General features: G+C 34.3%; 1 protein-coding gene across 1 annotated transcript; it reads left to right on the top strand.

The window, feature by feature from the left end:
* The first annotated feature begins 9,192 nt into the window (after positions 1-9,192).
* LOC106430432 (proteasome subunit alpha type-1-A) lies at positions 9,193-10,878 on the top strand. The gene is made up of 2 exons (XM_013871220.3): positions 9,193-9,620; positions 10,233-10,878. The coding sequence occupies exons 1-2, from the start codon at positions 9,270-9,272 to the stop codon at positions 10,695-10,697; spliced, it is 816 nt and encodes a 271-aa protein (XP_013726674.1). The 5' UTR covers positions 9,193-9,269; the 3' UTR covers positions 10,698-10,878.
* Positions 10,879-22,805: the final 11,927 nt, after the last annotated feature.

Below are 22,805 nucleotides of genomic sequence, written 5' to 3'. Positions count from 1 at the left end.
GGCATTGTCTCAACCTCTATGGTAGGAGGGTCGTCATGATCCTCGTTTGCTTCTTCCTTTTCGTTAGCTTCCTCCAATATTCTGCCTCAGGAGATGCATGTTGAAGAGTGTCAATCATGGATACGACTTTCCCATTAAAGAGTTTATCGCTCCTCGCCTTCCAAATGTACCAATAGATCCATGGGAAGTTATCGAATTGTGGTCTCAGTGGAACCACCTCTTTTCTCTTCCAAAACATAAAGTTCATGTTTTAGTATATAGATGTTCTTGGGAAGTAACCCGGAAGGGAAGGATAGTCCGATAAGCCCAAACCTGCAGGGCTAGGGCCTAGGGGCATTCAAAAAGAAGATGATTAATCGACTCCACTGGACTAGCACATCTAGGACAACTCCTATCGGTGCCCGATTGTCTAAAGTGAGCCTCTCTTCCGTCGCCACATAGTCCGAGATAGCCTGCCACAAGAAATGTTTCATCTTACTCGGGGCCTTTATCTTCCACACACGGCTTTGAAGGCTCATGATACTCGGTTCTAGAACCCCTTCATGTGTAAGACTCAGCTTCGTCTCAGAAAGAAACACAAATCCTGGGCGATGCTTCTGACACATCTGCGTAAAGCGTCGAACTGTGAGGTCGTTTCCAATCCCTCGACAGTTCCAACTGATTGTCTTCATGGATAATTTGGGGGGGGGGGGGGGGGGGGGGTTTGGACCCCTCTAACTCATTAGCCTTATGTGAACTTGATCTCCCTTTCTTTGAACTGTTGTGACAACTGTGCTTATGACGATTTGTGTGTCTCGAAGAAGAGACACCATGATTCCTTGGAGAACCTCGACGAAGGAACTCTGTTTTTCTAATTGGCATACCACGTGTAACTACATGCCGTGAACTCCCCTTGTATGAAGGTTTGGTTCTAGCCTCAGCTGGATTGAGAGAACGTGACCCCACGTGATGAGATTCATCGCCGTCCTCCATGTCTTCTAAATCCTCACCAATTAGATCATCCGCTGCCTCATCCAACACCTCAGCATCCCTAGATGCATCATGTTGCCGCAACACTAAGCCATCTGATTCCCAATATCCATGTCCTGTAAAGCGCCTATCACCTGGCCATTTTCCATATCATCCATGTAGTTTTCTTTCTCCATATGAGAGAAATTAATAGCACGAGGCTCACCCTTATCACGAAGTGTGACATTTGTCATATTGATAACGATCACGCTCTGTTCTATCAGCCAACAAAGATTGGCGTGTATTTGGCTCAAAAGGGAGATGAACTGCGAGAACACCCCAGCCTCCTTAGCCTGTAGCCTCTGTTCCTCCATTTTCTTAGGACAGTGTGTGGCTTCGTGAGATAGGAAACCACAGTATGAGCAATGCTTGAAGAGCTTCTCATATTTGAACTGAATAGTAACCTCATCACCTCGTGGAGATTGTACCTTCTTGTTAAAGACTAACGACTTCCTTGTGTCAGCCTCCACCAGTAAGCGACCCGCTGACAGTTCAATCGTGTCAACGTGTCCGAGCTTCTTCCCAATATTCTTTAAGTTCTTCACTGTCCAGAGATGGAGCGGTATTCCTATGATCTCCACCCAGAAAGGAATGATCCAGGAATACTCATCATGAACAATGGGCTCCGATCAGACCATCACAAACATAAAGAAGTTATAGTGAAATGGCCCTTGACTAAGTACATCCTGTATATCCTCTTCTGATGAAAAGTTGAACAAGAACTTCCTATTACCAAGATCATTGGCCATAACTCTGTCTTGTACTCCCCATTGGGTCGGCATAGATATGATCAGCTTCTCAACATCTTGTTTCTTCGGGTTTAAGATTTTACCAATCGGTGACATATGGAACTCCCGAATTGAGAATCCTCCTCCTCTTCCAACTGAATAGGATCGTCGTCTTCTTCATACAAGATCCCTTTTCCCTTCAAATCTGTCATAGGAGCAGATGAAAACCTCTGAGAGGTTCCCATATTACACATCAGAGAAACACATATCCAACGTAAAACCAAAATACACACCAGCCAAAGGGCTCGTTATATGAGATCCGGGCCTGATATCGAGAGATCGGACAAATCAACCAGCCAAAGAACTAGTAAACACAGATCCAACCTTGATATCAAAAGTTCAAAAAACAAATAAAGGCCAAATAGAGTGTCAAAACGAAACCGAGATGAAATCTTATACAACTTTCTTGATGGAGAAGCCACGATAATCCATTGCCCACTGTGTGAGAAAACCTGGATCCAGAAGAGTGAGAGAGTCGATGCTAACACAAATAATCATTGTGGGCATGTTACTCATACTATAATCGTATACTTGTTTAGCATAACGACCCTACATAGTACACATCATCTTCACATTACTGTATAATATAAACTTAAGTTAATAAATATAATATACATATTTAGGTAGCAAATAAGAAAAGGTAAAGTACTTAAGCTTACTTTTGGTCACGTAACTCAATCAAGAGCCTCATGTTATCTTTTCCTTTTATCATTTTGTTTTCAATAGAACCGAAGTTAACTATTTGACCAATAACATCTACATTCCAAAATAAAAATAATTAAATTAACACAAATAATACAAAACCAAAAGAATATCTAAACTTTACAAATTCAATTAAGTAGGTATAATATTAAAGTTATTTAATAAGCAGATTAATAGCCTTAAAATCATATATAAATTATTAGTGCATGAACAATTCCCAGTTGAAAATTACTTACCAACCAAACGACTTTTATCAGCTTTTCCACCAGGAATTTCAGTGTAATCAGCCAAATACTTCTCAGGAACTTCACTTGGAAAATTATTTGGTTTTGCAACAAAAGTCGCGTGGAAGAACCCAATTTTGTACGGATGAGAGCTTGTCTGATAATCACCAATAGCATCGTACACTTTGAATAACTGGACAACCTTCAAATTTTTTGATGAGCTGTTCACAAACTGAAGCATGAAATTTTATCCCTGATCGAATATATGAAAGTTATGAGTTAGACAAATAAATTATAAGGGTTGACGGAAAGCAGAATAAGTAGTTATGAAACACTATAAAAAATATTGTTCATTGTAAAGTAAATATAATATATGACGATTATGAGTTTTGAGAAATTTAGTACCAAAAACAAATACCATTTCGATGGTGTTGTCGTATTCTTTGTTATAATTTCTCCACAAGCGAAAAAATCCGTACTTCAATATGCCATGTATCTTTAGACGGGTTTTTAAAAATTGTTAGGAAAAGAGAATAGTTGTATTGTAAGACGTTAGACGTTTGGGGTTCCAGTTATATATATAGTCTACCTTCCACATTAGACATTTATTAGGGAATATTTTACATAATAAATGACGTTTTTGAAATAATTTTTATCAAGAAAGAAACTAAAATTATATTACCATAAGGTGAAATGCAATAAACACAATACCAACTTGGCACAAGTAATCCATATTCAAAAAGGGTAAATTATTAAAAGCGAGCTAACAAATTATAATGCATTAACTATTATCAACTTGCGCAAGTAATAGGGGAATTTAAAAAAATGGTAAAGTTATAAATAAACGGGCAAAAAATTATAAACATTAAGGTTACTTAGGTAAATTATTAAAAACAATAAGGTAAATTACATTTAAACAATGCAATAAATACTAGCAACTTGCTAGGGATGGCAATTGGACCGCGATCCGCGGGCCTGGCCCGTAAAAGTCCCATGCAGGACGGGTTTGTGCTTAGGCCCGATAAAGTGCGGGCCTTTCGGGCTGGGTAATTTTGGGTTTGGGCCATAGCGGGTTGGGTCTACGCGGTTTAGCGGGACGTGGGAAGCCCGCATTTCTTCATTTTCATCTTTCAGACTTCTCACCGACGAGGAGACGACTCTTGCGACCACCGAAGCTTCTCTTCTTCCTCCAGCCACCGCCGGAGCTTCTCTTATTCGTCGATCAACCACCATAGGCCGTAGCTTCTCTTTCTCGGTTAAACAGGTGTCGATTTCTTCCTCTGAGTAGACACCATTTAAGGTTAGTCTCTGCATGCATAGAACTCTGGCTTGATCTCATAGAAGAATTTGTTTCTGAGCTCTTAATTTTATTCTGAATAAGTGGCAGTTGTTCTAATTCATAGATATTTGTTTCTTATTTTTGAAGTATCAATAGTGATCCCAAGATCCATGATGGATGGTTTTGACTTTTGTATGCAAGCTTGAATCTTAGAGTACACGCCTGTTCGTTCAGATTCTGCTATTGACTACCAATGGTATATTCACTCCTGAGCTTTTATATCCTTGACTATGAAATTTTCGGATCCAGAGTTCTATAACTTGATTGTTTTGTTTGAAACTTGATCGTTTTAGTACGAGAAGCCTCCAAGCGTTTGATGTTGTGCCGTTTATTTTCTCTTGTGTTCACTTGTTCTGTATGTGTGATTTTTAATGGTATCAGAGATTATTACATACAACAGCCGTCCAAGTGATCCCAAAGACTGAAACTCAATAACTTGATTGGTTTATTTTCTCTTGTGTTCACTTGTTCTGTATGTTTGACCTTATTGGAACTAAGTTTTTTTTTTTTTTGACTTTCTGTTGTTGTGGGAAGCACTTGCTCTGTTGCCGATAGGGATTAGTGTAAATCAGCTGCGTTCTCTTCCTGAAGGTGCTACTACCATGGCTGTTCCAGTTGCTATGGGTGCATACATCTGTAGTTATGTACCTTTAACTTTGTAAGTTACACGTTTTAGGTGCTTCCATTTACTTTCCTTGCAAATTTAGTATGTAACTGATTCCATTCACATTATCTTTGCATCTTTTAGGTTACTGTGCCATCCTTTGCATCTGTCTACAACGAGTATGCTCTAAAGAGCCAGTACGACACAAGCATTCATCTCTAGCTAATCCTCATACAAGTTTTTTCCTTATGGCATCAGAGAAGTGAGGATCTTCTAGTAACATTGGAAGGCTTCTGGTGACCGTTGCTTGTAGAATTAGATGTTTAGTCATGTTAATAAAACTGATGTGATAATCGTTGATAATAATACTTGTGCATTGATTCCAGCTTAGTAACTCGTTTATACACTATGTTATCTGTGTCGTTTTAGTTTTAAACCCTACTTCTAGTGTGTCGTTAGTTTCTGTAAATTATAAATAATTAATTTTAAAAAAATTAAATTTAAAATATTTACAAAATTAAAAACCCTAACAAATAAACCTAAACACACGATACCTATTCTCTCACCGTCTCACGACTCATCGTGACTTTGTGAGGAAAACATAAACACAAAAAAAACTTGAGAAAGCAAGAGGCTATGGATCCTAATTTCAAGCTATTCGATACCTGTGACTTGGACACACAAGGACTGATAGCAGCTCTTAACGCTACTACTGATGCTTTTTGTGATGATGGAAAGAAGCAAGAACGGAAACGAAGGCTGATCGAAGTAGATGATGATGAAGTTGATACTCCCATTTTCGTATGTGGAGTATGAAAAAGTGAGAGACACTTGGAGTTATTTGAATGCTGATGTCCAAACCATTTGTCGAAACACGGCGAAAGCAGATGTGTTCCGGTTGTTTGAAAGCGACAGAGATACACTGATGAGGGAATTGGCGAGTCTTCCTGGAAGAGTTTCCTTGACGTCTGATTTGTGGTCATCGCTAAAACGTGAGGGTTATATATGTGTGACGGCTCATTACATTGATCGAAATTGGAAGTCGAACAGCAAGATCTTGACGTTTTTTGCTTTATCACCACCACATACGGGTATGAATGTTGCGATGCAGCTCCTTGAATCACTGAAAGAGTGGGGAATAGAAAAAAAGGTGTTCTCGATCACATTCCATAATGCTACAAGCAACGACTCGATGCAAGATATTGTGAAATCGCAGCTGATGTTGAACGATGACTTGTTGTGTGGTGGAGAATTTTTCCATGTCAGATGTGCAGCTCACATACTTAACCTCAAAGTGCAAGATGGTTTGAAGGTTATTGGAGGTTCTTTGCACAAAGTAAGAGAGAGTATTAAGTATGTATGAGCATCGGAAGCGCGTGAAGTATTGTTTGATAAATGTGTGGTTGCTGCTGGTATAAAGGAAAATGCGGGTCTGATACTGGATGTGCAGACAAGATGAAATTCGACTTTCTATATGCTTGAAAAAGCCATCAAGTTCCGCAAAGCGTTTCTTAAGTTGGAGACTTTTGATAGGAGATGTTATAAAATGGCGCCTACAGCTGAGGAATGGACAAGAGCTGAGAATATTTGCTGTTTTTTGGGACCTTTCGCTGTGATTACAAGTTTGATGTCTGGTTCCAATTACCCGACTTCAAACTTGTATTTCTATCAGGTTTGGTTGATCCATGATTGGCTTCGAATTAATGAAGAAAGCCAAGATGAGGTTGTCAGAGAGATGGTGCCACCGATGAAAGAGAAGTTCGATAAATATTGGGAAGAAGTCAGTTGTGTTTTCGCGATGGCAGTCGTCTTTGATCCACGTTTTAAGCTTTCTATTGTGGATTGTTGTTTAGGGAAGCTTGACATGAGTACATGTGATGCAAAGTTGAGAAACTTGCGTGATAAGCTTAGTACTCTGTTTGAGTCTTACGACAAAAAATCTAAAGACTAACTCACCTTCTACAGAGCCACGTGAGACGGTTCCACAAAATGTTTTGTGCTGAAGGGTCAATGGGTATGTTTGAGAACTACAATGTGAGTGTTTCGATTTTTTTTAACATTCTGTTTATTTATTTTTTTTAAATAGTTTTTGATCTTTTTTTAAACCTTCATAGGATTTCTTTGCGTTTCGCAAAGTCAGCGGTGTTGTGAGTGGAAAAACACCTCTAGAAGCTTATCTTGATGAACCACGCTTGGACTTTAATAGTTTCCGGAGCATGGACATTCTCAAGTGGTGGAAAGATAATACTCATAGGTATGGCGATTTGTCAGCAGTGGCTTGTGATTTACTGAGTATTCCTATTACAACAGTGGCTTCAGAGTCTTCCTTTAGCATTGGATCGCGAGTCCTTAATAAATACAGGAGCCGTCTACTCCCGAAGAATGTGCAAGCTCTGATGTGTACTAGGAACTGGCTAAAGGGATATGAAGCTTATTAACATGGTAAAATATTCTCATTATCATATAATTTTGAGTACCATGACTATTAATATTTACTAACTTCAACTATTGATATTTTCTAAAGATGAAATTCATGATGAAGAAGAGAAGCTACCATCATTTGAATCCATTGTCAATGGTGAAGATGAAGATGAAGAAGAAGAAGTTTAATTTAATTTTATTTTGATTTGGTGTTTTGCTTTTATCTACATTTAGAATGACTGTTTGGATTTGGGTTTTTATTATGTTTGGGATTCATCGTTTGGATCTGGTGTTTTTTTTTTAACTTAAATTTGGTTAAGACTTGAAAAATTTGCAGTGTTTGTCTGTGCTTTTAGTAATGTACTTTTGCAAACAATATCACTATCACTTAAATGATGCATTGGTATCAGTCCTACATACGAGTCATATGGTACGAGTAAAACACTTGGTATTGACTTGATACAATATGTATACGATGAAATCTAATAATTGACTTATTGTGTTGCCAACATAATGTTGGTAATGACTTGATATAAAATCTAATGCCGTTTTTTCTTAGGTGCTTTTGGTGAAGTTTATATTTAACTATGTTGGACTAATCTTGATTTTTATTTACTATCAGCAGACAGCAGTGCCGCAAAGGACCACCGGAGAGAGAGACTTAGACTACCGGCGGGGCGGGCCACGGCGGAGCGGGGCGGGTGGTACCGTTTGCCACTAATATTTGACGACCCGCGGGCTGCCCGCAAAAGGCTTAAGATGTTAGCGGGGGGGGGGGGGGGGGTTTGGGCTTAAGGATTGAGACCGCGGGTTGTGGCGGGCTAACCCGCAAAGAACCGCCGGAGAGAGAGACCACGGCGGGGTGGGCTACGGCGGGGCGGGTGGTACCAATTGTCATTCCTACAACTTGCGCAAGTAATAGAAAATTAAGGTAAGTTATTATAGACGTTACAATTGATTAAAACATCAATGTAAATTACATTTTAAAGATCCATGTCTACAATATAATTAATTTTATAAATTTATTTATAATTTAATAAATGATTTATAAAGCATGCATGAAATTTATTAGACATTAATAGTTATTATGATACTTTATATACAAATATAAAGTTTTCTATACGAATAAAATCATTATATCAATTCAAATAAACATTTTTGTTTCTTATTTTATGTAATTTATAAATATATATAAAAATTGATCACATTATTACTCTTTCATAGTCTCAACAATTAGTTACCATAAATAATTATTTCTAAAATTATGTATATTATTTTAGAAAGTGGTAATTGAATTATCCTTTCCTTTTAGATATTATTATAATAAATAAAATTAAAAATCATCGGCCAATCAAATTATAACAATTTGAAGAGTTCATTTATGATCGACACATAATAAAAAATCACTTATGTGACTTCTCAATCAATATATAGTAGGTTTATATTTTTTATAAATAATTTATAACATTTTATAAATTATTTTAAAATTCTGATAAATTTATTCTTTAAATAACGATAAATAATTTAAAAATAATATTAATAAACATTTTTGGATTTTGTAATATTTAAAGTATTTATTATACAATTATATTCAAATACAGTTCATCAAGTAGAGTATAAAACTATTATAATTATCTTATATAAATTTTCGTTCATTATATTTTATAGTTTATGAATATTAAAAGTAATAAATAAAACATTATTAATCTTTCTATAATTTCGAGAATTAGTTTTCATAAATTTTTATTTGTAATATTCTTTAGATTATATGGCAAGTGATGTTAAATGATTTTAGATTTACCTTAAATTTTTAGATCTAAACTAAATAAATAAAAATTAAATCAAATTATAAAAATTTCTTGAAACTTTACCTATGAGCGATACATCACCAAAAATCACTAAATTGACTTTTCATTTAATATATATGGGGATATTCAAAAGTTGTTATTTTAAAATTTCCCTTGGTTTGATAAAGTTTCATAAGTAACCGATTCTAGTAGGTTATTATCTGGTTTAGGCAATATCCTTAAATCACAGCGTGACGCCAATACTAAAGCCCAACATAACGTATAAGCCCATTCAAGTAATATAAGGCCCATTTGTTCAGTTCCATCAAAGAGAAAGAAGAACCATGGCTTGAAGGAAAAGAAAAGCTTCTGACGAAGAAGAAGAAGAAGAAGAAGATGTTCAGGAATCAGTACGACACAGACGTGACGACATGGAGCCCAACAGGTCGTCTGTTCCAAGTAGAATACGCCATGGAAGCAGTGAAGCAAGGCTCAGCCGCAATTGGACTCAGATCTCGCTCCCATGTAGTCCTGGCGTGCGTCAACAAAGCCCAATCTGAGCTCTCGTCGCATCAGAAGAAGATCTTCAAAGTGGATGACCACATAGGCGTCGCAATCGCTGGACTCACTGCGGATGGACGTGTTCTCTCCCGTTATATGAGATCGGAAGCTATCAATCACTCCTTCACATATGAGTCTCCACTTCCCGTTGGTCGTCTCGTTGTTCATCTTGCTGATAAGGCTCAGGTTAGTCACAGCTGAGTCACTACTCCAGCTTGATGTTGTTCTACAACTTGCCTATTCTTATGTGCTACATACATTTCACTTAACTTGTATGAGCTGTTTTGTTCAGAACTGCATATAAATGATTTTTGTTTTGCTACATATCAGTTGAAGAGGTGAGAGAATCTCTCTTATTTTTATTTATTTTTATTGGTCTTGTTTGCTTCTATGTTTAGTAATTGAAAAGGTAAATTGGGACCTTTAGAAGCAAACTGAATTGGTTTCTGTTTTGTTCTTTGGGTATCTTATAGCTTCTTGGTGCAGTTGGCTTAGGTAATAGTTTCTTTGTAACTGGTAATAACAGCTTATCAGCCTGTTTCCCACTTCCCAGTAAAAAAGTATGCAAATTTGTAGGCTTCGACCCCAGATGAGACAGAGAAGAAGGTTGTTGCCTTTAAGCGTCTGCTACATGGGTCTTATATTCCTCATTCTCATATTTTTATCAGTTGGTTTTCTCATCTTTTATGAGATATTTTGCTACAGTGGTTCATATCAAGTTACTTTGGTATCGTTATCTTCATCTTTACTAAGGCTTCAAAAAAAAGAAGTAATATTTTTGTTTTCTTTTGTTCGCAGGTCTGCACCCAAAGATCATGGAAACGACCCTATGGCGTGGGTTTGTTGGTAGGTGGACTGGATGAGTCTGGAGCCCACCTTTACTACAACTGCCCCAGCGGAAACTACTTCGAGTATCAAGCTTTTGCTATCGGGTCCCGTTCTCAAGCTGCAAAGACCTACCTGGAACGCAGGTTTGAGAGCTTTGCGGATTCCTCAAGAGAAGATCTGATCAAAGATGCGATTTTGGCTGTTAGGGAGACACTGCAGGGAGAAACACTCAAGAGTTCTCTGTGCACCGTATCTGTTCTAGGTGTTGGTGAACCATTCCACTTCTTGGACCAGGAAACGATACAGAATGTGATCGATACGTTTGAGAAAGTTGCAGATGAAGAGGAAGGAGAAGGTGAGGCCGAACCTGCTGCACCCGCAGAAGAGGGTGGTGATGGTACAGGTGACCAAGACGTGGCTCCAATGGAAACCTAAGGCTTTTGTGTGTAACACTGGAATTATTTTATCATTTACTTTTGGATAATTTCATATGAATCATTTGCAAATGGCTGCGTCTGGAAATCTCGTGGAGTTGAAATCAATTTAGTCATTGCTGCCCGCTGAGACTTGTATTATTTTAGTCATTTTGATTCAAAGTTCTTATTTAGTCCGACAATCCCCATAACTTGTTCGGTGAACAATACACGCGAAACAACTTTTTTTATCTACTCACACACTCGCACCTTTTAGCAATAGCTAGAACAATGACCACCACCATTCCTAAAAAAGGGGACTCATAAGAGACTCCATCAAGACTTTCTTCAAGAATTGCATGGGTGAACTGTACCAGCCAAAAGTACAAACTTCTTTTTATACAGTTGACTTGTCGAGAGAGTACGCAGCTATTGTTGGCTCAGGTTCGGTTCGGTTTGATTTGAAAGGAGTGTTGGTGGTTTCTCTAGTATGTCCTATTGCCTGAATGTGCAATCTCTGGACTATCTAACCAATGTTATGGAAGCAAAGTAGATGGTCGCTAAGAAGCCATCTTAATCGCAAGGCCATCTTTAATTCCTGCAAATTCTTGAACTGTTCCAATAGAAAATTTCACTAGGCTCTCTGTAGTGTTTCAGACGCTTATTAAACAGAAATATATTTTAACATTTGAAGTCTATATATTTTGCCTATCACTGGTAGTTATCTCTCTCCAACGGAGATGTAATCTCAAAGATTCATTCTCATATCGGATACCAATTAAACTGCACATTTATAACCGTAAGTTTCCTTGATTGTTGCACATATTCTTTACAAGAAACTCTAACAAATAGCTAGTAAGTTTAAGGATTAAGAAAACAAAATAGTTTGATGTACAACTTCGGGAAAACGAATTCTTACTTAACATATCGCTATATGTTCAATTGATACCTAGCTTATATAACCGCGCAAAAACATATAAGTACTTTCAAAATTTTTAAGTAACATACTTTTTGTTTACTTTTTTTTTTGGCAAAATCATACATTAGTCGCCACATCAGCTGACACATCATCTAATTTTGATGACGTAGATGAATGCCATTGTAGGATATTTTCTTAAAAACTAAAATAAATCAAAATAGTTATTTTATAAAAATATTTTTTAGAAAATTTAAACATTTGTAAATTTTTATTATTTAGTAAAATTAACAAAAGTTAATTAAATAATAGAATTTTAAACTTATATAATAGATATCTTATTATATAAAACTTTGTTCTTCAAATTCCTAATTAACATGATCACGACACATAGCAATTATATATTTAAGATTGTCATATGTGTTAATCTATCTCATAATTAAAAATATATATACTAAGATATCAACAAAAATAAATTTTATTAAAAAATCTTATTAAATATATTATTTAATAATAATTTTCCTTTTTTAAAATCCTAATCAAAAGATAATTGCAAAAGATTATTTGATAATAATTTCCTTTCTAATATTGTGACATGTGTTAAAATATATAAAATATTAAAAATATAGATAATAAGATAATAAAAACAAATTTTAAAAAGGCTACTTTTAAAATTTATTTAATAGTAAAATTGATTTTTAAAAATATTTAGTAGTAATATTTTTAGAAATTTTCCTTTTTCAAAATCCTAGAAAATAGATTTGAAAACAATTTACTTAATATAAATTTTCTTTTCTAAGCTTTTAACGAAAAAATAATTATAAAAGATTATATTGAGCTTGGTTTTTCAAAATATCTAATTAACATGATTGTGACACATGGTAGTTATATTGTGATATATGTTCAACTATATAACAATCAAAAATATATATACTAAAATAATAATAATAAAATTCTCTTAAAAATTAATTATAAATATTATTTAAGAGTCTTATTATTATTATTATTATTAATTTTTTTTTTTTCATTATAATGTTCGTTTTAAAATATACTAAAGATAGAGAATTATAAAATATAAACATTAACTTTTAAGAAAAAATGTTAAACAAAAAAGAATGGTAAAATCTTACAAGTACAATACATTATTAACATGAAAAAATAACTTTAAAATAAATAATATTACTTTTTTTAAAACTTAATTAAAAGAAAATTGTAAAAGTACTCTTATTATTTTCTTATAAGTACATAACTTTCCTTTTTAATAGATAATTATATGTTAAAAAACTTATGAGAAAAAATAGCTACAAATATTTCACATTTATATTTAGGTTTAAGGTTCCACATATTATTTTTACAAAACACAATAGTATTTACATGAAAAGTATTATCTGAGTATTTTCTTTTAATTTCTTGATACATTTCAGCGGTCTATTATCTTTATTACATCTTATGATGCTAGCATAACTTTTAATTTTTATGTTACTGACGTACATGAGTATGTGTGCATATGATAAATATGTGTTTATATGTATAAGACAAAATATATAGATAATTAAACAGAATTTTTTATTAAAAATAAAATAATTAATTTCCTTTTTAAAAGTCTAAATAAAATAAAAATGTAAAAGTAATCTTATTTTTCTTATAATTAACTAACTTTACTTTTTAATAATTTTATGTTAAAAAATATAAACCAAAATTAACTTCAAACATTTCACCTGATATGATTGTGTATCTGTCAATTTTTTTTTTTTTTTTTTGTCACCAACATTACAGACTCAAATAGACTCTGTAAACCAAGCCGGGAGATGTTGATCCATGTGAACGACGAAAGACGTTTGTTTCCTGACACTGCGTGCTAGGTTATCCGCCTTTGTATTTTGCGTTCTTGGTACATGTATAATCTCTGATCTTGTGAAACTTTCTTTCAAAGTCTTGATATCTTCCAGATAACTTGCAAAAGCTGGCCACTCTTCTGGTTCCGAAACCATCTTCACCAATTGAGAACAATCCGTTGCAAACGTAACCTGGTATTGACGTAGATTCCTCATACATTCCATAGCCCATAGAAGCGCCTCCATCTCTGCGTGCAAGGGAGTTAAAGAAGCCCTTACATTCCTTGCTCCCATTAAACCTTCAAAACCTTCTAAAGTACTGAACCAGCCCTGACCAGAGAGCCTATCCCCCTCTTTCCACGAACCATCTGTAAAACACCATCGTCCAGAAATTGGCGGCAAAGATGCTTGAACCTGTGTACCCACCGTTTGGTCCTTCAAAATCTGTGCCTTTGCCCATAGTATGGATTTCGTTTCCGCCAGCTTAAGAGTGTCTCTAGGGTCTATCTCCAGATTACTAAAAACCTTATTATTTCTTCCTTTCCAAATGTACCACAATATCCAAGCAAAGTGATGATCCTCCATCGGTGGAGCAACTCTCCAGAAAAGGTGATCCATATTTGTAAATAAGGAATTTATCGGGAAAATAGATGGATTTGTTGGTATCTTTGATAGCGCCCAAACCTGAATTGCTGGAGGACACTCAAAAAACACATGGTTAATTGACTCCTCATCCGCTCCACATCGTGCACAACATATATCTCCTTGGATCCCTCGCGCCTGTAAATTCTTCTTAACCGCGACACACCCTGAAACCAATTGCCAAAGGAAATGTTTTATTTTTGGTGGGCATCTTATTTTCCAACAAAAAGCCTTTAACATATTAACCGTAGGTCCAATTAATTCTGGTAATTTTTCCCTATCCGGGTAAATCCTCTCTACTTGATAACCTGATTTAAGCGTAAATTTCCCATTATTTGTAAAATGCCATCCTTCCCTATCTACCATCTGGGTTCTGCTCAGCGGTATACTCTCTATGATTTTCGCATCCTGTGGGTCTACCAAAGTCCGAATAACCTGCGAATTCCATTGTCGCGTAGTGGAATCAATAAGAGAATCCACTGTGAGGTCGGGGTACAAATTATGTTGATTTTTATTGGCTGGTCTCGGGCGAGTGGTTGGGATCCAAGGATCATTCCATACAGATATAGAAGATCCTGTCCCCACCCTTTTGATTAGTCCTTTGCTTACCAGAGATCTAGCAGATACAATACTCCTCCAGCCATAGGACGGAGAGTATGATCGAATCGGTTCCAAAGGTGAGGCATTCCTATAATACCTACCCTTGAAACTCGAGAAAATAAAGTGTTCGGCTTTTCTATTAGCCTCCACAGCTGCTTACCAAGCATATCTGCATTGAAATCAGTGATATCCTTGAAACCTAGTCCCCCATCTTCCTTACTGACACATACTTTGTCCCATGATTTCCAATGTAATCCTCGTGTACTGCCACCAGACACCATTCTCCATCGATAGTCCCCATCGCCCCACTCATATCATAGTGATAGAGATCACGACGACCCCCTGTTAATCCAAAGATCCCCGGATCCCAATCCCGTAACTGCATCAAACCCTAGATAATCGCCATCGCCATCGCCTTCGTTTAGAGAGAATTTTTTTTTGTGTATGTGTCAATTAAAAAATTAGATTGTGAATGTGTCAATAAAAACTTCCATGATGTAAAAATAACTTCTTCTTTTCCTAAAATCTTAGATAATGAGATTTCTAAAAGAAAAGTTTTTTCTAATCTTAACCAATTAAGAATTGTTTTTTTTAATCGTGCCTTGAGACAATTGTAAAATTGTATTTAATAGTAATTTTTACTTCAAAAATTTAATGATAAACATGATAGTAACAATTATTCAATTTACAACAAAAAATTGTATAACTATTAATGCTATTGAAAAAAATCGAATTTTGAAAAATGAAACTTTTAATTTTTTTTTTAAATCTTAGACAAAATAGAATAGTAAAAGATTATGTAATATTAATTTCCTTTTCTAAAATCCTACAAAATTGTAAAAGAATATTTGATAGTTGTTTTATTTTTTTTATAAAAAGAAATTCTAAACAAAATAAATTCGTATAATATTTTTAGTCCTAACCAAAAAAGAATTGTAAAAATTTATTTGATATTATTTTTAAGAGAGTGTTTGATAATGAACATGATACTAAATGTTATTAATTAACAAAAGAAGTGTAAAATTAGCATTGATACGAATTGTGAAAATAGAAATTTTAAAAATATTTATTAATAACTAAAAATAGTTAATTGATTGAAATATTTTTTTAATGAAATTATAAAGAGAAAATAATAGTAATAGGTTATATGACAGTAATTTTCCTTTTCTAAAATCTTAAACAAAATTATAAATGAGTATTTAATATTTTTTTAATTTTAAATAAAAAGGAGATTTATAAAATAGAATGTTTTCCTTTTTTAAATCCTAGCAAAATGTAATTTTAAATAATTATTTAATAAAACAATAAATGAGTACATAAGAACATGTATAATGTTGTCATTGATTCGATTGGTGTATTTAACTTTCATTTCTTTTTACTTTTTCATTTCTTATTTCGGATTGTGTTCAGTTTAAATGTTTATGTATAGTATTTTCTGTAATCCTTAGTATAAAGTTTATAACAACTCATCTATGCACCATGATTATAAAATACAAATATTAACTTGAATTTATGTGTGAAAACATTTTCATTATAAAATAATTTTCAAGCAACATATGCAAAAAACAATCATAATACCATAATAAAATGATTTATTATTTTATGGTTTTTATTAAATTAAAACATCAAACAAAAACCCGTTGCGTTGCAACGTGCTCATATCTTGTATCGTTATAATGTTTTGATCTTCAGTTACTTTTATGTTAATCTTGGTTATGTATTTGTATAGAAATGTTTTAGCTTGTTTGTGTTATCATTCGAATAACCTTTTTAAAGAGATTGATAATTTATGAAATTTTAATCTAAATTCTTTAAATGTAAACAACATAACCAAGATTAATCATGAGTAATACGACTGCACCATTAGCATTAAACTTGAATCATTACAACATTAATATAACTCTTATAAGGACGACATTGTGATAAGATCAAAACATTATAACAAATATTTTTCTTATATAAGATTAAATTTATTATTTAATTAAGTTTTGTTAATTTGACTAAATAATAAAAATTATAAACGTTTAAATTTTCTAAAAAATATTTTTAAAAACAACTACTTAGTTTTCTAAAAAACATATTGTACCGTGGCATCTTTGTCAGCAAAATTTGCTGACATAGCATCTACATCAACAAAAATTAGGTATATTTTTGCCAAAAAGTAAACAATAGGTATTTTATTTTAAATTTTTGAAATCACATGTATATTTTTACACGGTTATATAAGCCGGATATAAATTGAACATATTGCGACACTGCAAGAAAAAAAAACTCCAAAAGAAACAAGAAGACAGAATCAAAGCGTTGCAGTAAGCGAAGAAAATGGAGATGGTGGAGGAGACAATGGAGGAAGATGATTGGATCATCTGTATTCTATTTTATAAGTTCGACGTCATTTAGAGCAAAAGAAAAAGAGACATAAGTGTCCCCTCCGTTCTACATGTTGATAACTACGGAAAAGCTAGGATGATGGGAACCATGTACACATTGACTTTCGGTCTCCTATCATTTCCATTTGCATCCGTCCCAGTATATATACCATTAACCAGCCACAACCCAGAGAAAACCGGGGAAAATAATCGAAGTTTATAGTTGTATTTCAAAATTATTGGATCATCTGTATTCTATTAAAATAGAAGTTATGACTTAAATAATAGAAGTTGTGATGTTTTAAGACTATCCAGTACACAATTACTTAAATGAATATTTTTTTGTATCTATTCTAGATGGAAAATTTAAAAGAACATTCTTCAGATGTATTGTGTCTATGGTTATTATTAGCTATCGAAAAAAAACCCAAAATTTATTGGTAGCTACAAATTAACATATAAACTCGTGGGCATCTCCACGTAATTTCAACAAATTAAATCTTCATATCTATTACTAGCTATAAACTGATTATAATAAAACTACACATTGGGTCTTTGTCCCACGAAACCTTGAATACATTATACATACATTAGTATGTTTGATTTATATTAAAGTCTTTATTTCATCTCAAGTCTAACTGTACTTAATTTGTTGGATACAATGGTTAAGTACGAGGAACTTTAAGTCGTAAGTTTGGGCAACAATTGTAAGGTGGATAGCTCTTAGACCTCTACATTCAATTCTGTGGATGTGGATGAGTTTGAATGGATAGTTTGGAGAAAATTTAATTTATATGGGCGCGAATTTAAGACGCCGAGAGGCTGTTTTGCATACAAAATTAGAAGCACTGCGATAGGCTATGGAAAACATGATCCAACATTCGACATGTCAGAGCTCTGGGACGAACTACTAGGATCTGATCGCAATGATAAAGGAGTCTCATGTATGACAAAATTATGCAACATAATTGAATGCAATAAAGAATCTCCAGCTATGCTTTCCGGCTTTCAAGATCTCTTATATCCCGAGAGCGCAAAATGAAATTTCTAATTCTATAGCTAGAAATGCGAAGTGTTTTCATAGAGATCTTTGTTTTATTAGTTGTTCTATTCCGGTCATGCTACATCAAGTTTAAGTAATATAAGAGTCTTTCATTGTAAAAAAAAACAATAATGAACCAGAACATTCACATTTTTCTATTTAGAAAACAACTAACATTTTATTTACAGTTTCTACATCATGACATTTTAATCAACTAATGTACATTTAGGAAGCATATTTTTTCTATGTTTTAAAAAACATTGAATATTAGTTTACATTCAGTTAAGAAAAAAATATCGGCCAGTTTTGATATATTTGATGAATCATTACGTAAATCTAGATTATAATTTTTACTGAGTAACCAAAAAATTCACAAAATCGATGATAATGTCATCCTAAATTAAATTCATAACTTGAAAATAAGTTTCAATATTTTTGCATCCTAAATAAATATTCCCAAAATGTATATTATAATATTTATTTAATAATATAAATATTCAGAAAAATTTGTATTACATCATCATAAAATATCCTAGCTAGGCATGGGCATAGTAACCAAGTTCGAAACCCGAACCCGAACCCGAATATCAAGATAATATGGATTCGTTTCATGGTAAGAACTAAGACATCTTATAAATTGTAATCGTCTGTTGTATTTATTGTGCCTGTTTACTGTTCTAACATTTACAATTGTCTGTTTTTGGTGTCGCAGATGGTTTTCGAGTTTCTTAAGTTTGCTTGGTGTTTTGGTTGATGTTTTCGGGTGAAGACTTGACTCTATGTTTTGTTTAAGTTTGGTTGATGTTTTTGGTTTGGTACTTTGTTATTGCACAACATGTTACTCTGTTTCCGCTATGATGTTTGTTTTTGGTTTAGAACTTTGTTATTTCACAACCACTACAGGTTTTTTAGGCTGTTGAATTTTTCTGAAAAATATCAGGTTTTGCACATGTCGAGGGCTTCAGTTACACCCAAAAGAAGCCAAACCTGATCTTTAATAATCCGAACCCGACCTGAATTCATAAATTACTGAAACGGGTTCTATACTTCTCCACCCGAAAACTAGAAACCTGAATCACCTAACTCAAATCCAAACGAAAACCTGAACGCCCATGCCTAATCCTAGCTATAGTCTTAAACTTTTAGTATTACATTCATTTACTTATGGTTTTCTTAACTGCCCCCATAATCAGCAAGCTTTAAAAATTGAAATCTATATATGAAACACAAAATATTGCCAGCAAAATTAAAAAAATATATATATATTTCTGGGTTATTTTGAATTAAAAAAAAAACTATATATAAATTTAAACACACAAGCGCCTATTTTAGTATACCATCAAACTCAAATCAAAAACATGAAAATATGTTGCTTAGCTATGCAGTTTTTAATTTGTGATTGGAACTCCATTATTATCTATTTAATATCTATGCAGTTTTTATACCGTATTGCTGTTACGAATTGCTTAGCTATGTCTGAGTAGTTCCACTGTTAGATTTAGGGTTCAAATAGGTTATGAGGGATTAGCCTCAACTATAGATTGCTAAGTTGTGATATTCATCATTAGGATTTTCATTAATGTATGTTTCTAGTTTAACTGGCTAGAACCTTGACCTAGGTTGTAGGCACAAGTTAACACTTGAATCTCACCCTGAATCCGTCCTAATTGAGCTAGGATTGTTAGAGTAAGACGAAAGCTGATCTAATAAGCCTAGTGAGCATTATTCAACCCGCGGGTAAAGCTTTGCTAAAAACGCATCAATCGATATTCCTATAGAATAATCGATCGACGGTGCAAAAGGTGTATCGATCGACACTTATATCTGGTCAATACACAGACCAAGAAAGCAAACGCCAATCGGTTTGTTCATAAGCGATTGAGCTCTATATTATCATGCATACAACTATTAAGCATCTGTAGGATTATAATCCTGATTATCTGAATAAAACCCTAAGTCTAGCTATTTCATCTAAGTGCCAAAAACTCAATCAAACCAATCGAGCAACTACCTTGCTCACAACCAGTTACTTACATTTAAACATAATCAACCTACCTTAATCACTCTGATTAGATCTATTAGGTTCTCTAGCTCCTTGTGGATTCGATCCCTAAGTACTACAATTGAACCTCTTATTTGAGAGAGAGAGTAATTTACTCCTTAGGGTAATTTGAGTGAGATCAAATTTGGCGCATTTGCCGGGGAGCTTTGATCACCTATAGATTTAGTCTAGGTTACTTCTTTAAACCACTTTTTGACATAAAAATTTTCTTGTCTTTTCAGGTGCATTCCCAACAGTACAAGAAGCAACAAGGAAACACCACTGCTATTCTCATCAGATCCTGCAATGGTTGCTGTTGAGCACTGAGAACTCTTCTTCGCCGGAAGGTGAGAGACAGGTGCTGGTAGTTGTGGTTCTCCAACTTCCGAGCACTCATTCATGGAGGTTGAGCGGATAGTAACCCTGGTTCAAGTCTCATATGATCCAATTTTTAATCATCTCGAGTGAGACATCGATTTCATCGGTCTTTGAATGAGACGTCGAGTTCGTCTGTTCTTGTCTCGAATAAAAATTATGAGACCTCGAGCTATCTATATTTGATCGCACTAGATCGCATATGCTCAAGAGAAAGAATGACTCTCACCGTTTTTCCAAAATGTGGCGACACCATGACAGGAAAAAGCAACGTATCTTCTTTCATTTTTTTTTTCATTTTACGTCCTCCTTTCATAATAATGAAAAGATAAATGGCGTTTATGGGCTCTAAGAGCTCGTGCTCTTCTTTTCGTGGAGTCTTTGTGCTCTTGGTCTTGAAGCGTTCAGATTTGGAGATGGTAACTTCGAGAACACTTAGAGCTGCTTGGTGGCTTGATTGTGTTCGAGACGTGAGGCCGTGGTCGAAGAGAGAATAATTCTCTTGATATCAAAAATTCAAAATACGTAAACGTATTTGCGATTTAGAGCTCGTGAGTACAAGTTCCTCTTTTATCTTCTTCTCGCCTTTTAGCTCTCGAGCTTGGTGAGCTCCCCTTCTTCCCTCCACCAAACGGTATAAATCATGGGTGAAAATAGGTCAAATCAATGATCTATCAACTCCCCAAACTTACTCTTTTGCTTTTGTGATTAGAACTCTCTGAAAGAGGTTTGAAAACAGCAGGAACTCACACAATTTAAAACTTAGAATCATCACCTCTACAATATTGTAATCCACATCTAAGAAGTCATAATCACAAAAGCACATTATACCATATCCTAGCTTATCAACCAAATTCACCTAGCTAACAACTTAGCAAATCTTGTCTGATATTCTCCTCTACCAACCTCATTTTTTAGCATAAATAAAAGTTCAGGTTTTATCTTGGGAGTATCGATCACATGATGCAAAGATTTTCAAACAAGTATCTACACCTGCAAGTAAAAATTAATTCTTATCCTCTCTCTCTACTAATTTTCTCTCTTAGTCAAAGTCTGTTTATATTTGCAAGATCATTGACCAAGATTGGACAGACTTCCATGAATCAAGCCTTAATGGTGGTTACCACCAAGCCCTGTTCACTTCTTTTTGACCTATATACTAGGATTATTTGTGAAGTAAACCTTAATGGTTGTAACCACCAAATCCTGTTCTAATCATTTACCTATAGAATTTTTATGAATCAAGCTTTAATGGTTGTATCCACCAAGTCTTGTTCGAATCCCTTCCTAATAAATCTCTAATAGATATATATATATATATTCCTAATAAATCTCTAATAGATATGTATATATATAAATATATATATATATAATTATTTTATTTAATATCTATATTTTGAAAATAGAGAGAGAGAGAGAGAGAGAGAGAGAGAGAGAGAGAGAGAGAGAGAGAGTGATAAATCTATATACACAAAGTTTTACCTTCCAGACTTATTTGAAGAATCCGATCCCATATATACCAAGCCCCAAGACAAGCAGTTATGTCAAGTTTTAGTGTTGGAGGTCAGCTTTGGTTCCTTCAAACAATCTCAGCAAGTGTAACATAGCTGACAGGTTGATCCACTTTAGTATCTTTAGTACTATCTGCAATCAGTAAATTCTAGAATTGTGCTAAAAAGTGGTTAGATAACAAGCAAAAATCTAATACTTTCATTATCCCATTCTTGACTCAATAAAAACTTTATGTTTGAAAATATTTTTAAAATTCATGAATAAACTAATATCAGTAAACATCCCCCCCAGACTTAAACTACAATGTCCCCAACGTAAACTTAGTCGGAGTTATGGTGATAGTTAAATCATAAGTACGTAATGTAACAAGTTAGAACGCTATACCATACCGGAATGATTGTCGACCGATGTACGGATGTTGATATCAGTCGCTGCAGGTTCATCTCTGTCGATCGATGTCAACAGTGTTTCGTCGGTCGATACTCACGGCAATCGTCTACTCAAATCTCTTTTTTTATGACCTGCAATAATTAAAAACCAACATAAATAGTAGATTAATAAAAACCAAATAAATATTACCTAATAGTGGGTTGCATCCCGCTCAGCGCTTTGTAATAGTCATTTAACTTGACTTTGAAGGTGATTGGGCTAGTAATGTTGAAAGCTGGCACTTGTTGGGAAACAAGTCTCCATCTCTTCTATGCGCTTGTTGAACCATGTACCAGTGAAGTATCGCATTGCTTCATCTCCTCTACGCCATTTGTCCTTCATTATTGTAGTTGCATCTTCTATCTTCTG

Source organism: Brassica napus, chromosome A2, assembly GCF_020379485.1.
Source record: "Brassica napus cultivar Da-Ae chromosome A2, Da-Ae, whole genome shotgun sequence".
Taxonomy (NCBI): Eukaryota; Viridiplantae; Streptophyta; class Magnoliopsida; order Brassicales; family Brassicaceae; genus Brassica; species Brassica napus.
This window is presented reverse-complemented; position numbering and strand designations above follow the sequence as displayed.